Genomic DNA, 12,926 nt, shown 5'->3' with positions numbered 1-12,926 from the left:
CATTGTTAGTTGGGTATCTGGATGCTCCGCAGATGAGGAATGACTAGGTTTTTTTCGGCAAAGAAGTGGAGTGGGCTGTTTTGCTTCTCATTCGTTCACCAACAGTATTTTATTGAGGGTAGTCTCTCATAATAGCTTTACTCAACAAAATGAAGAAACCCTTGACGTTCACTAAATGATTTTAAATGACTTCGTCAGGTATTACGATGAAATGATCTATCCTTTGATTAGTCAGCGATATACAAATCAATCACTCGTGTGACCCTAGTAAGCGCGCCTTCCTTTTGTCACAATTGTGCGGAAACTTGTTGATGTTTTAATAAAGTTTAAATGGTGTTCTTACTTTGATGAGTTTATGAGAGCCGCCTTTGATGTATCCCCACGTATTTGCAAGACAAGTCACGTCTTTTGTGCCGTGTAAATATGTTGATTTTTCTTTCACTGTCAAACAACAGAGCAGGAATTTCACTACTATTCGCCTTTCCTTCGCCCCCAAATTCTTGGAGAGCCACTTTCTGCTAATCTGTTTTTCTGTTTGTTTGTTTAATACCTCCTGCTAAGATCTCATTATTTATATGTCTTTGTATTATTGTATCGGCGCCTGTCTGGTTCATCAATAGTAACTGCGTGGTTTTAGTTTACTAAAGGAACAAACCATGTAAAGGTCACTGGTTTAAGTATGTTGCATTTATCGATCTCACCGTCCGGATATGACGGCGTCTGGCGTCGGTGGGCAAACACTGAGACCATGAATAGACCACGAATTCAAATCGCCCGTCTCTTGCCATTCCGTCAGTGCCTTTAGTGGCGAACAGCAATCACGTGCTGATTTCATCGGCCAGTCTTTCGTAACTGTCTCGGTAAACCTAAAGGAGGGCACGTAACAAACACAACCGTCATTTTTTGTGTTGATTGTATCATTTGAAAATGGCTGTAAATGAAAGCACCATGGCAAGTAATATAACTGGTGTCCTATCCAACTTGGAATATCTAGAGTTTCGAGTGGTTAAGGTATTACTGTACGTTTTAATCTTCATTTTAAGTTGTATCGGCAACAGTTTGGTCGTAACCGTCATCTTGAGGGCCAAAGGAAAAAGGACACCAGCCAATCTGTTGATTCTGAACTTGGCCGTGTGTGACCTCGTCACTCCAGCTCTGAGCATTCCCTTTGATTTGGCCCTGGAAGAATTGAACTACGTTTGGCCATTTGGAAGAGCTACTTGCAAAGTTTTGTGGCCATTCCAGACGGCGTTTTCAACTTCCTCTTCGTTGACTCTGGCAGTCATCAGCTTAGATAGGCTTAGAACTCTTGCGAACCCGTTTGCTAAACGTGTCTCGATGGAAACGATGGTGATGATTGTGTGCACTATACACGCTTTCTCAATTGGCTTGTGTATTCCCTATTTCATTTCTTTGGAACTCAACGACAAAGAAGACTCCTGCGATGAGGCCTGGCCAAGTTTTGGCCATAGACAAGCATATACAGTTGTATTGTTTCTGTTCCAGTACGCCTTACCTTTAATGACAATGGCTGTGGCGTACTCTCTCATACATCACAGCTTGCGAGCAAGCACGAAAAGATTATTCTCTACAGATAAGCAAAGCAAAAGATCCTCCAAAAGACCATCATCGACCATCAGTGATAAAAATATTGAATTTAAAAGGAAAGAGCAGAACATTCGTTTGGCAAAGATGTTTGTTCTTGTCGTCGTTGTGTTCGCCATCAGCATGTTCCCGAATCAAGTTCTTTGGATTTGGGTGGACTTCGGAAATGGCGCCAACAACAAATTTTTTCATTATATTTCTGTAGCGTGCCGTATTTTTACTTACGCTAATAGTGTGTTAAACCCGTTCATTTATGCCTTGAAAAACAAAGAATTCAGGTCCGGGTTTGCAAAGATTGGCCGCACAACCATGAAGCCCTTGAGAAAGATTAGCAACGAAACCAGGAAATACGCTCGCAAAATCAGTAGAAACGCCATTTTAGATAGCTCAAGCCCAACTCATGTGAAATATTTTGCAGGCCGGGATGATACACTAAGCGATTTAGCCACAATCGTAGGGCCAGCGAATTGTTCTGAATCAACAAATATTTCCCAACCTGCTAGACACCGTAATAGAAAGAGTCCATGTTGCGAAATTCAAGGCGTAAGACTTTCACTAAATTTAGCCGCAGGGCCCATTCGGCCAATGCTATCAAACAACTCTCCTGTTCGATTTTCTTGGGATGGCACGGAACCCCTACGAGAAATTGTTCGCAGAGACTGTTTAAATCCTAGAATCCATGGCAATTCAGAGACTGCGCGCTCTTTCGATGACGCAAGAATGATTTCGGAGGCATGGAAACCTTCAGCGTTACACGATGTACTTCGAAAACTTCCCGAAACGAATTGTTGACGTGAATGCCCTTTGGCATGTCCGACGGTTTATTTATGTTCATGGTGTAAGCGGAGCTCGCATTTCTTTTCCGCACGTCTCAAAGGCACAACGCCTTGCCCAGGCCAGGACTAGAACCCGGATTGTCCGACTCGGAGCCTAGTGCACTGACCACTGGACAAAGCCGTGGCGTTGGCGTGCCCGCGGTACAGTTGACCACGCATGTTAAAAGTAGCACCTTATACGGTCGTACGGTCGTACGTACGGTCATACATCCAAATTTTTCGACCTGATGGGTTACTACTATTTTGTATAATTATGGGGCTACGCTCTGCGAGCTCCGCTATAAAAAAGCATTAAATCGTATTTCAAGCACCTGTTGATGTAAATGCAATTCATCTTTATTTATTTAACTTAAAACAGCACAGAGATTACAAACCGATATGATAAGAAATGGTTCATTGTAACGAATCAACTTTTGGGCATCAAATGTTGAAAACGTTCTTCTTTTGAACTGAAACTGCGCCCAGCTGAGGTCAATACTAAAGCTTGTAATGATGCCAGCGTTGTCGAAAAGAGGGCAAGGGTTATGGGAGCGTCATTTTTTTTTCTCGCGCTCGTTTCATCCATGTATCTATTTCAAGTTTGATTCAAGTCATCAGTGCGACATTGGCTTGTCATCAAAGATAAAAAAAGGAAAAAAAAAAAAGGATTTCAAGTGATGTCACCATGTAGCAAGCAAACAACCGTTTAACTTTGAAAGTGTTTTACCGTTGATTCGTTGATGGGACAGTAGGATCTCGATGTAAGATCAACATCGAGTCTTCTAATGTATATCTCATATTATATATTAATAATAACGATGATGATAATGTTGATGATAAACATCATAATGTTGTTTTCCTTAGCAGTACTTAAAACAAACAAGGTTGCCTGATCGCTTACGTTTAAACCCCATTTAAAATGAGCGATAATAGAAACAATAATTATTACATTAAAAATTTTGTCGTGTGGAAACCAAGGAAAATTAAAGTACAAATTAAATTTGAATGTAGTCTGATCCATGGCGTTTTATTGGAAAGTTCAATTGCTATGCGCACAGAATTCAATTAACAATTACAATGGTTTGCGTGTCTAGCTGGTAACAAAAGTTCTTTTTTTCACATATTTAGTCATTTTTTAGTGTTCAAAGGTGCGATATCTGAAATTTTAAGCTGTTTTTTTTAAGGACGATTTGCCACGTTTTCTTGAAGGAATGATTGGTATATCTTTTATATAATCCATAAATTATGCTCATGAGCTCTCTCGATTCGACGACAGTTTTTCCCCCTTCAGAAAAGATTTCGATACAGTGCTGCAAAACCACAATCAACGGTTAATCAGAACAAAAGAAATTTCACAAGGCGCCAATGATAACTCAAAGTAACAACAAGAAAACTGCCTGTACCGCGGAAAATTTGCAAGTGCTCTAAACACCAAGATGATCAAATTAGTGAAACAGCAAAGCCCCATAATATATCCTCATGGTACGCCATGTCTGGTAGTGAGGGGACTTGAAATTGAACCATTAATCCACACGCTTTGTGTCCTGTCGGACACAACAAGACAATGCTGAATCAGAGACATTTTGGTCTCATAGTTTCACCATGCTAGTAGCTTTTGATGGTCCTTTTTGGGATCAATACCAGTATCAGGGCAACTGCCCACCTACCCCTTCCCTAACCCAACATTAACCCTAACTTGTTATCAATTGACTGTTGTTGAGTTAGGGGAGGGGTAGGTGGGCAGTTGCCCAGATACTGATATTGATCCCATTTTCGTATGCTGCACCCATCCGCTCTCAGAAATTTGATCAATAATCTGGGCCTTAAGATAAAGAAATAAGACTTTTTTGCAAGGAGGAATGCTTCCAAATCACAAGTGTTCTATGCGGCCATCTTGGAAAACACGCGGTAAAATTCTCAAAACTCGGAATTCATGTTAGCCTCTCATATACTAAACACTACATATCTGTCTCCTTAAGGGATCTCATTTTCAACTTTTGATCTGTTTTTACTCATTTTCGGGCCTGATGGTGGAAATTTGGACCAAAACTTTTCCTGGCAAATCAAATGCCTCACACATGGTATGGGTCCCCACCCCTCTTGGGCTCAACGTAAGCGCTGCTAGGAGCGTAACAATACAATGCCGTATCAGTACACAAAACAACCAACGTGAGAAAACAGAAAAGGAAAAAATTCAAAATATCTAAAACATCCTTGGCTGGCGACAACGTCTAAATGGTCAAATGAAAACTTAAACGTTTTCATTACGTGGAAAAATTCCATAATCAGTTGAGATAGCTTTGCAAGAACGCTCTTAAAAGTTTTAAGTCGTGTGCGCCACTTTTAATAAACATAAATATTTATTTTTCTTGTCTACTTTGAGCATCTGTTGTCACTCGTCAGTATTGGAAAATGGATTAGGTTTAACACTATCTCAGAATATTTATCGTAAGCGTATCTGAATGATACAATTTCATTAACTCGAAGAATGTTTCTCGCTCATTCAGGGCTGGACTATATAAACAAACATGCAGCCGGAACTATCAACATCGATATGCGTTTAGCACGATTTTTGGAATAAGGAAATTAAATATTTAGGTTATCGAAAATTAAGTGGCAGCAACTATTTTTGAAGTGTAATTTCATCACTAAGTGACCACTGCATCGCAATGCATGGCGAGACATAGGAGAGGTGTCAGGCTACTATTTTCACCCACCAAGCTTGGATTTTCACTGCCGCGTAATTTCACGCGCGTTAACTTTGTCTAGACAACGTGTGTCTGCGGAAAAGATGTTGTTACAAACATCAGAGCTGGTCATGATTTGCGCTGTCGCATAATTTCACGAACGTTAATAAGCTTCAATTCCACTTACTTTGCGTTGTCATTAACATAAAACATAGGGTTTTTTAGGAGGAGCTTGCCTCATTAGAGTTTGAATAGAGGAGTTCTCGCGCGAGGCGTAATTCTTATTTCTTGGCCCCACGAGCATATATATAACAGAATGTTCGAAGAGCTCGCGTCTGTGGTTAAGGCCACATTAATCTTCTTTGGTCCCGCAAGCTGTCTATAAACTGTCTGTATTTTATTATCAATACATAAATCCAATAAAATGAATTCCTGTTACATGGAAAAACGCGGCAGTGAAAATCCGTGCTAGCTTTCTTTTCAAACTCAATTTCTTTATGGTTTGTTTCTGTATAATTTGTGAATGTTAAGCCAATAAAATATTGCCGGAAGAATATTCTTGAAATTTCACGCATTTGGAAATCACGATTAACTTTTTTTGCAGACTCAAGATTTCATCAATTGTCTATATTCTATATTCTACGTTCTTCAATGCGAGACAATACATATCCATCATCTCTAACGCTCATTAAATAGCGTTTGTAAAATTGCGCTTCAGGCATTTAGTAAAACAGAGCGAAATAGGAAACGCTTATCGCTAGTTGAAGACCGAAACCGAGGGAGGTCTGGGTCAAGTCCCGTGGAAACATTGCTTCACTACCCGACCCAAACCACCTCGTTTTTTACTGCTCCGCTCCTCGGCTACTAAGAGCCGTTTCCTTTTGTGCATTGTGTTACTGACCAAACTAAACTACTTCCAGTAGTTTGAAATAGGATTCTGGAAAACAAGCATAGCCATTTTACGCAGATGCTAGCTTCAGAGTAAATGATTGTAAAACAAATTATGCTTGTCAGCATCTTAACAGATGTATGGAGGACATTTTGGCATACTGATGTTATGGTGTAAAGGGTTAAAATGTACTTTATTTGCGTGAATCTAGATCATATTTGCAATTGAATATATCTGATTCCGAGACATGATACTGGTGGCTTTCTTCAGTTGGAGTTGAGGTTACATCTTATTTCTACATGCAACTGCCAGATAGTATCCACGTTATTTCAAATACTGGGGTAGCTGCTGTAATTTAGCGTAATTGAACTCAGTAAATAAATATTGATAATCGGCTCAGTTCAGAACAACCCGGAATAAGACATTAATCAAATTATTTGTTATTATTATTATTAAGACTAAGTTTTATCGACTCTAGCCCGAAACACAGGAAATCTTTGGGCGCACTGGCGAAATGTAATCTCGTTAACAAAAGTCTCAACACTAGAACCGTCCATTTTAAATCCAATTTACGAGTCACGCTAAAAATCACCCCACAGGCCGAAATTCATCGAACAATATTTTCGAGATCTCAGCCCTGATTTCATTTAGCCGAATAGAGATTTTTTATTTAGACACTAGAGTTATAACTGACTCAAGCTTTAGTTATGTCTCTGTTGTTGATTTTTTCCTTGGTGTTGTTCGATGAAGCCTTGTCGAAGACAATGACGATTGAAACGTATGAGAGAGCTTTCGTTCCTTCAATTCTTCATGATTTTTCGATTTCTTACTTCGTCAAGGCAAAGAAATTAAGGATTTTCCCATATCTAAGGAATTATAAATGTCGGCGTCGACAAAATGTCCAAACGTCAAGGTATCACAATATCTTCGTTGAATTTTACAATCTCGGAATCTATTATTTTGACCCTATCTTTCCGTCGCGGAATCTTAGAGTGGAGAATTTTCTTCGAAAATTGTCTTGCTTTCGTTATTCTTAGCTACGATGTCCAGGATAAAATCTAGAGAGCTCGATGATGATTTCCTCTCTCGATTTATCCAGTTCCTTTTTTTGGCTCAAAATTCAGCTGAATTCCGGAACGGATTTTAGGATCCTGATGTCTGCAAAGTCAAACGTGATGAATGACGAAAACCTACGAAATTATTTGACCAATTGTAGTTGTCATGTCAGCCCGTCACAATATCTGTAAACAATAAAAAAAAATCCATAGCCTCCACCATATAATGTATTTCGTATAGTCTAGAAATGCCTGGGCTTGAATTGACAGAATTGATACGAAATTCCTCGCCTCGCCATCCAACCGTTTTTGTAAGCTACGCATATAACATTCGCCACACAAGTTCTCGTTGAACTTAGCCGTTTTCGCACACTATACTGAAAGCAGCTTCAAAGTTATTGAAGTTTATTCCTTGCTGAAAGCAATGTTATCGGCCTAGAGAACTGCTCTCAGTTCTAACGGTACTAAGTAGTTTTAAAAGCTGCAAAGCCCTTGTAATAAGATTATCGTATCAGTCAAAGTGCTTCCCTTTTAAGGAACGCACATTTATTGGTCATGAACTCTGGCAGATGTGAAAAGAAAAGATCCGGAAATTGAATAGCAGGAACCCATAGCTTGATATAATGGAAAAGCAGAGGATGACTGTGGAACGAGAGATTTCCTTTGAACAAAACACTTTATCATTCAACAACGTTGATTGGTGTAGAAAATTTAATCATCTCAACTAGAACACATAGACGACAAACTTGTTCGTGCGAGGACGGAACGGAAAAGCAGGACATTCTTAAACAGGAAACATACTCGACCCGTACACAAAACGTTTTCTAAAAACAGCATAAAATAATCCCCTCTGTCTAAAACGCCGCCTCGTTGATTTTAAATATGGCAGACGACTTCTCTGATTACTTCCAAACATGCTTAACAGTGTTGTAATTATGGGAAACGAAAATCGACAAAACATCAAAATTAACTACAAACACAATGATTCCACAACATTAGAAGTCTTTTACACATGAAATACCAAGAGTGAGCTGAAATTGTTAACAAACCGCATTGATTTTGATGGAAATTCATATTGTATATTTGACCCCGCCGAAGATTCCTATACCTTTTCATTCTCTCTTTTCCCATATGTTCGCCTGTTTCTCTTCATTTCCTTCATGTTATTTTGATTTTGTTGTTGAACGACTAAGAGTACACTGCAAATCAATTCTAACTAAAAAGGAAGAATTTTTTCCGAACGCATCTTTCACAATTTTATTGAATCTTAAGATCTGATCTTCCCACGCCTCCTTTTTATTGGATATTTCCAATCATTCCATACTGACGGTATTGCCTGATAATGATGCTGGACCATGACTAACGCTTTCTCATCGAGACACTTGAGTAACAAAGACGTCGACAAAGATATGATATTTCGGGAATGACATGCATTTGTGCAACAAAGAAGTCGTTGATTAAGAAATTTTGCTGTACGGCGGGTCGCGTTGCATTGCCTGAGGCATACAAGGATTTGCTCTTTAAAAGCCTTGCGTTGCGTTTTGATTCGAAATTTCTTAGATTTGCTGTTTTGGAGAGCAAGACTGCTTCTCAAGACTGAAAATAAATTATAGAAAGTGTATTTATGGTTACAAAGACAAGCCAACTTCCTAACCACTTTTCCGGAATTTGTAAGTTAACTCTCGTCAAATGAGATAATAATGAAAAGCTGTATTAAAGAAAGACGTGGGAGGGTGGGAATCCTAAAAGGGAAAATAAACCAAAATTTTTGGAATCAAACCAAGAACACGAAGATTATTATAAAAATTTGAAGAAATGACGCCATTTGGTGTTACTCAAGAAACGTTCCTACCAAAGAATGCTTGCCTTGGCAATATAATGATAGCCACCGTTTTCAAGCTTCTTCGCGGGAGTACTCCTAGATTTCGTACTTTTGCTTTGCGTGATTTCTTTATGAGCTATAGATGAGTTATAAGAGTAAAGTAGAGAGCCTTTTTTCCTCTCTGATATTGCAGTTGGGCAACACTTGACGATTCAGAACAGCAATAAGGCGACAGTCGAATAGAGTGTTGGATTATAATCTGATGTGCAAAGCTACTTCGTTATCAGAAAACTTTGAGCATAAAACTGCATTGCTCCTTTAAGAACTCTTTTGAAATCAACACAGCGTGAATTATACGTCCAATGGCGATTCTACAATGCCGATAGGAAATCTCGTCGGAATTCACATATAACCTCGTGATGAACAAGTCTGACCCCTTCTAGTGTTCATCAATCTTGCGGTGGGCCGCTAACAGTTAGTTTCCGGCGAACTGTTCAGCGCATCGGTCAAAATGTGAGAGTCTGAAGTAGACAAAGTATGCCATTGTTCAACAGAATTTTCTCTTAGAGGGCCATTAAAGTGACAAGCTGCCGCATCTCCAAGTTGAAAAGCCCTTAGCGGGCTCGATAACGTTTGCTTGCCGAAAGATTCTATCGCGGTTCTGTTCGAAGCGAAATTTGGTTGAGGTGAAGGTGGGGACATTTCATTAAACTGGTGATAAGTTTTTCTTTCCAACATGGGTGTCTTTTGTTCATCTTGAATAAGACAGGACAAGTTGCTTTCCTTTGTACACGATCCGTAATCCATTCCATGTGATTCCGTAGTTTCTGAACGAGTTTTGCTAGTACTTTGACGTCGTGATCTTACAAGATCCTCTTTGCCGATTAATCTCTCGCAGCGCAGCAGGCTCCGAAAAATCCTCCTAAAACCTTTGCGAAAGTCTTTGCTAAACAGACCAAAAATGACCGGATTTACGACGCTGTTGGTGTATGTAAACAACCAGCATATGATGGAAAGTTTGCTGAAGTTTGGATGATTTATCCCTCCGCCGAAATCTGCCCACATCCACACAATTTGATTAGGGAACATAAATATTGCAAAGACAGTCACAATGACTATGAACATTTTTGTGGCTCTGGCATTAGGAGTCTTCCAAATGTCCCGTGTCTTGAGCTTGCTAAGTCGTCTGATAAATGTGTAATGGGTTTTAGATAGTCCACGTTGTATTTCTCGCTGTTTGGCCTCAAATTTAAGTTTCTTGACAATAAATTGCGGAGTTCTTGCACGTATTGACTTGTCGCGTGTTCTCTTCGAAGTTTGACAAAGCGCTCGGACAGCCATTGCATACATAAATATCATTATTACAAGCGGCAATGCGTACTGAATTAGGAACAAAAATAGTGTGTAAGCCTGTCTGTAGGAAAATTTGGGCCAGTTTTCCCCACAAGAACCATCTCTCAGCACGAGAAAATAACCGTAAGGAATGACCGCGACCAGCGAGCATACATGTACCAGAAAAATTAGAAAACTTATCTGTTTGCTCGAGAGCCGGATCTTGAAAGGATGAAGAATTATTCTGTAGCGATCCAGCGAAATTGCAGCAAGGGTTAACGAAGACGCGCAAGTAAAGTAAGTTTGTGTAGGCCAAAGTATTGTACACATAGCCTCACCATAGATCCACTCGTAATTATTTTCTTCCAGGATAAAATCAAACACGATGCTTATCAAAGGCGTTACTACATCACAGAGGGCCAAGTTTAAGATCAGGAAGTTGCTTGCGGTTTGCATCTTTCTCGTGTGAATGATGATATGAGCGAGCATGCTGTTACCAAAAGTGCTCGCGGACAGGATAATGAAATAGAAGAATATCTTTGTAATATTAAAGGCTTGTGATTCTCCCAGAACATCACGTGGCAACAAAGTGGTAGCACTTCCATTGGGTTCAGCTGAGACTGCCTCGCTGTCATTCATTTTAAGCTGTAAGACACTTCTACCAACGTACTGTGAACTTATAATTTCTTCACTGTTAGAACTTAATAGTTGGTGGCACAGAAGGGTTCCATTTGACTCAACTGACGATCGAAGCAGCTTTTAGCGAGTTTACGTCGCTGTGATCGGCCAAACCTCTGAAGTGCAGGGTCACGATTCGATGCGTGTCTAATGTTTCGCCTTTACGAATGCGCGCGCGCGATTTAACAATTAACTGTGTGCGTTAGAAAGTTTATCATTTCACAATAACAGGCGGGTGACTCAAATAACCGTGCAGGAAATATTTGGCGTCATTTATCCGCCCTTTATGGTGTAAAGATGACGTTTAGTGCTATTTGATAAAGTTCTGTTTAGTTTTTCTTTCAAATCGTCAAAGTCTTCCTTAAACCGATAAAAGACTGCTTGATGTAATCTCATTCTTGAAAATCCTGATTTAATGGGAAGAGATGAAATCTTTTTTAAATAGAAAGAAAAGATTAAAGGAAAAATCTGGAATTAATGTTGTTATTTGACAGATAACGCACGCAAACTGCCCGCCTACGTTTTCGTGGCTTCGATATCCTGAAAAGTAATTCAACTTTTGATTCGTAATCTTTTAAAAGTTTTTAAAAAGGTCCTACGATGACCTATGGTTCACGAGCGTATTCGGGAACGAATGCTAAAACTTGGCTACTTTAATTAACTCCAAAACTCAGATTAAATTAGATTAACTGGTTTAATTGTTAAATTGCAGTCGCCACTTTGTGGCTGTTAATCGGTAAATTGAAGGAAAAGATCCCGCTATTGAAAATGGCCTTGCGTGATGCAAAAATTGTGATTCGCGCATCACTAACAATCTTTAGTCATTGTAAATTCTATTTTTGTCCATGGTTTCACTCGATGTTTTAATTTGCTTGACGTATTTTGTTTTCCGACACGCAACACTTTAAAGCGCATTATTCCTGAGAGGTTATCTTTGAGAGGCTTTCGATAAAATCTTTCCTTTGAAGTGTACTGTCATCTCCTGTGACAGAAATCCCTTTTTTCTTAAGAGATATATATAAACTTACGCATAATACAAATCTTCTCGCGTGTTAGCGTTTTCGTCCTGAATATTTATGAACGCATCATAAAAATAATAACGGTTCTCGTACTTTATTTCTCTGAATTGAAGCGGTAGAGTACAAAAACCTTTGTTTCTCGCGAGAAATCTTTCAGGCGATAAATGGCTACTTGGGAAGCAAGCTCTGACCTCATAACCTTTTAATAAAATCATTTGGTAGCGGCTACCAACCCTTTGTTTAAATTTCATTGAAAATTCTAATCCCAGATCAATTTGAAAGCCAAGCCACATGTTAAATATCTTAGCAAATTAACCTTTATTAAATTCAACCAATTCAACCATACTTTGAATAGGAAGGTTACCGGGGTAGCCCAGCAGCTATTCAATCGATTCGCGACTAAAACTTGTGTTTACAACGTCTTCTTGTAACATGAAATATACCTATTTTGCATTTTATATTAAACAAAAACAATATAAAAGTAATAAGCCAGAAGCGACAAAATGTCTTCATATAAAAGTCTCTAATCTAGTAAAGTGTGAAATTGTTCCTACTGAAAGGAAAATGCTACGTCAGAGCTTATTGTACAATCAGTAGATGTCCATTAGGCCTAAAATAAAGTATCTGAAATAAGCTGTTAAATCATGTAAACGGTCCTCTAAACGAATGGATGAATTTAGAAGCTAGTTACATTTTCCGGCGCCTAAAAAACGCGATTATGACGAAAAATTCTCCCACTCGTGAGAAAAAACTCCCCCTAAATGAAAATGGAAAGGCACGTAACGGAATACAGAGATAAAAAAATCAATTGTAATTTCAAAAGAGGCCATAAAATGTTTAAAGTAGTTGGTAGACCATCGAGTTTTAAGCACAACAGCAAGAAGCTTGTGGAAATGAAAGTTTCTTTCGAAATGTATTGTAGTTGTGACGATGCATAATCGTTTGAGGCGAGTTTTTACCACCCACGCACAAGTTGTTCCCTTTCCATTTAACCTCGTCACACTTGGTCCATATGTGCAGGTAT

General features: G+C 39.1%; 2 protein-coding genes across 2 annotated transcripts; one reads left to right on the top strand and one right to left on the bottom strand.

Annotated features, from left to right (window-relative positions):
• The first annotated feature begins 818 nt into the window (after nucleotides 1–818).
• LOC131783796 (galanin receptor type 1-like) lies at nucleotides 819–2,606 on the top strand. Its single transcript, XM_059100567.2, has one exon. The coding sequence runs from the start codon at nucleotides 928–930 to the stop codon at nucleotides 2,395–2,397; it is 1,470 nt and encodes a 489-aa protein (XP_058956550.2). The 5' UTR covers nucleotides 819–927; the 3' UTR covers nucleotides 2,398–2,606.
• A 5,155-nt stretch (nucleotides 2,607–7,761) lies between these two features.
• Nucleotides 7,762–11,020, bottom strand: LOC131783739 (galanin receptor type 1-like). The gene has a single exon (XM_059100511.2). It carries the CDS (start codon nucleotides 10,842–10,844, stop codon nucleotides 9,342–9,344), a length of 1,503 nt encoding a protein of 500 aa, XP_058956494.2. The 5' UTR covers nucleotides 10,845–11,020; the 3' UTR covers nucleotides 7,762–9,341.
• Nucleotides 11,021–12,926: the final 1,906 nt, after the last annotated feature.

Source organism: Pocillopora verrucosa, chromosome 11, assembly GCF_036669915.1.
Source record: "Pocillopora verrucosa isolate sample1 chromosome 11, ASM3666991v2, whole genome shotgun sequence".
NCBI classification, from domain to species: domain Eukaryota; kingdom Metazoa; phylum Cnidaria; class Anthozoa; order Scleractinia; family Pocilloporidae; genus Pocillopora; species Pocillopora verrucosa.
This window is presented reverse-complemented; position numbering and strand designations above follow the sequence as displayed.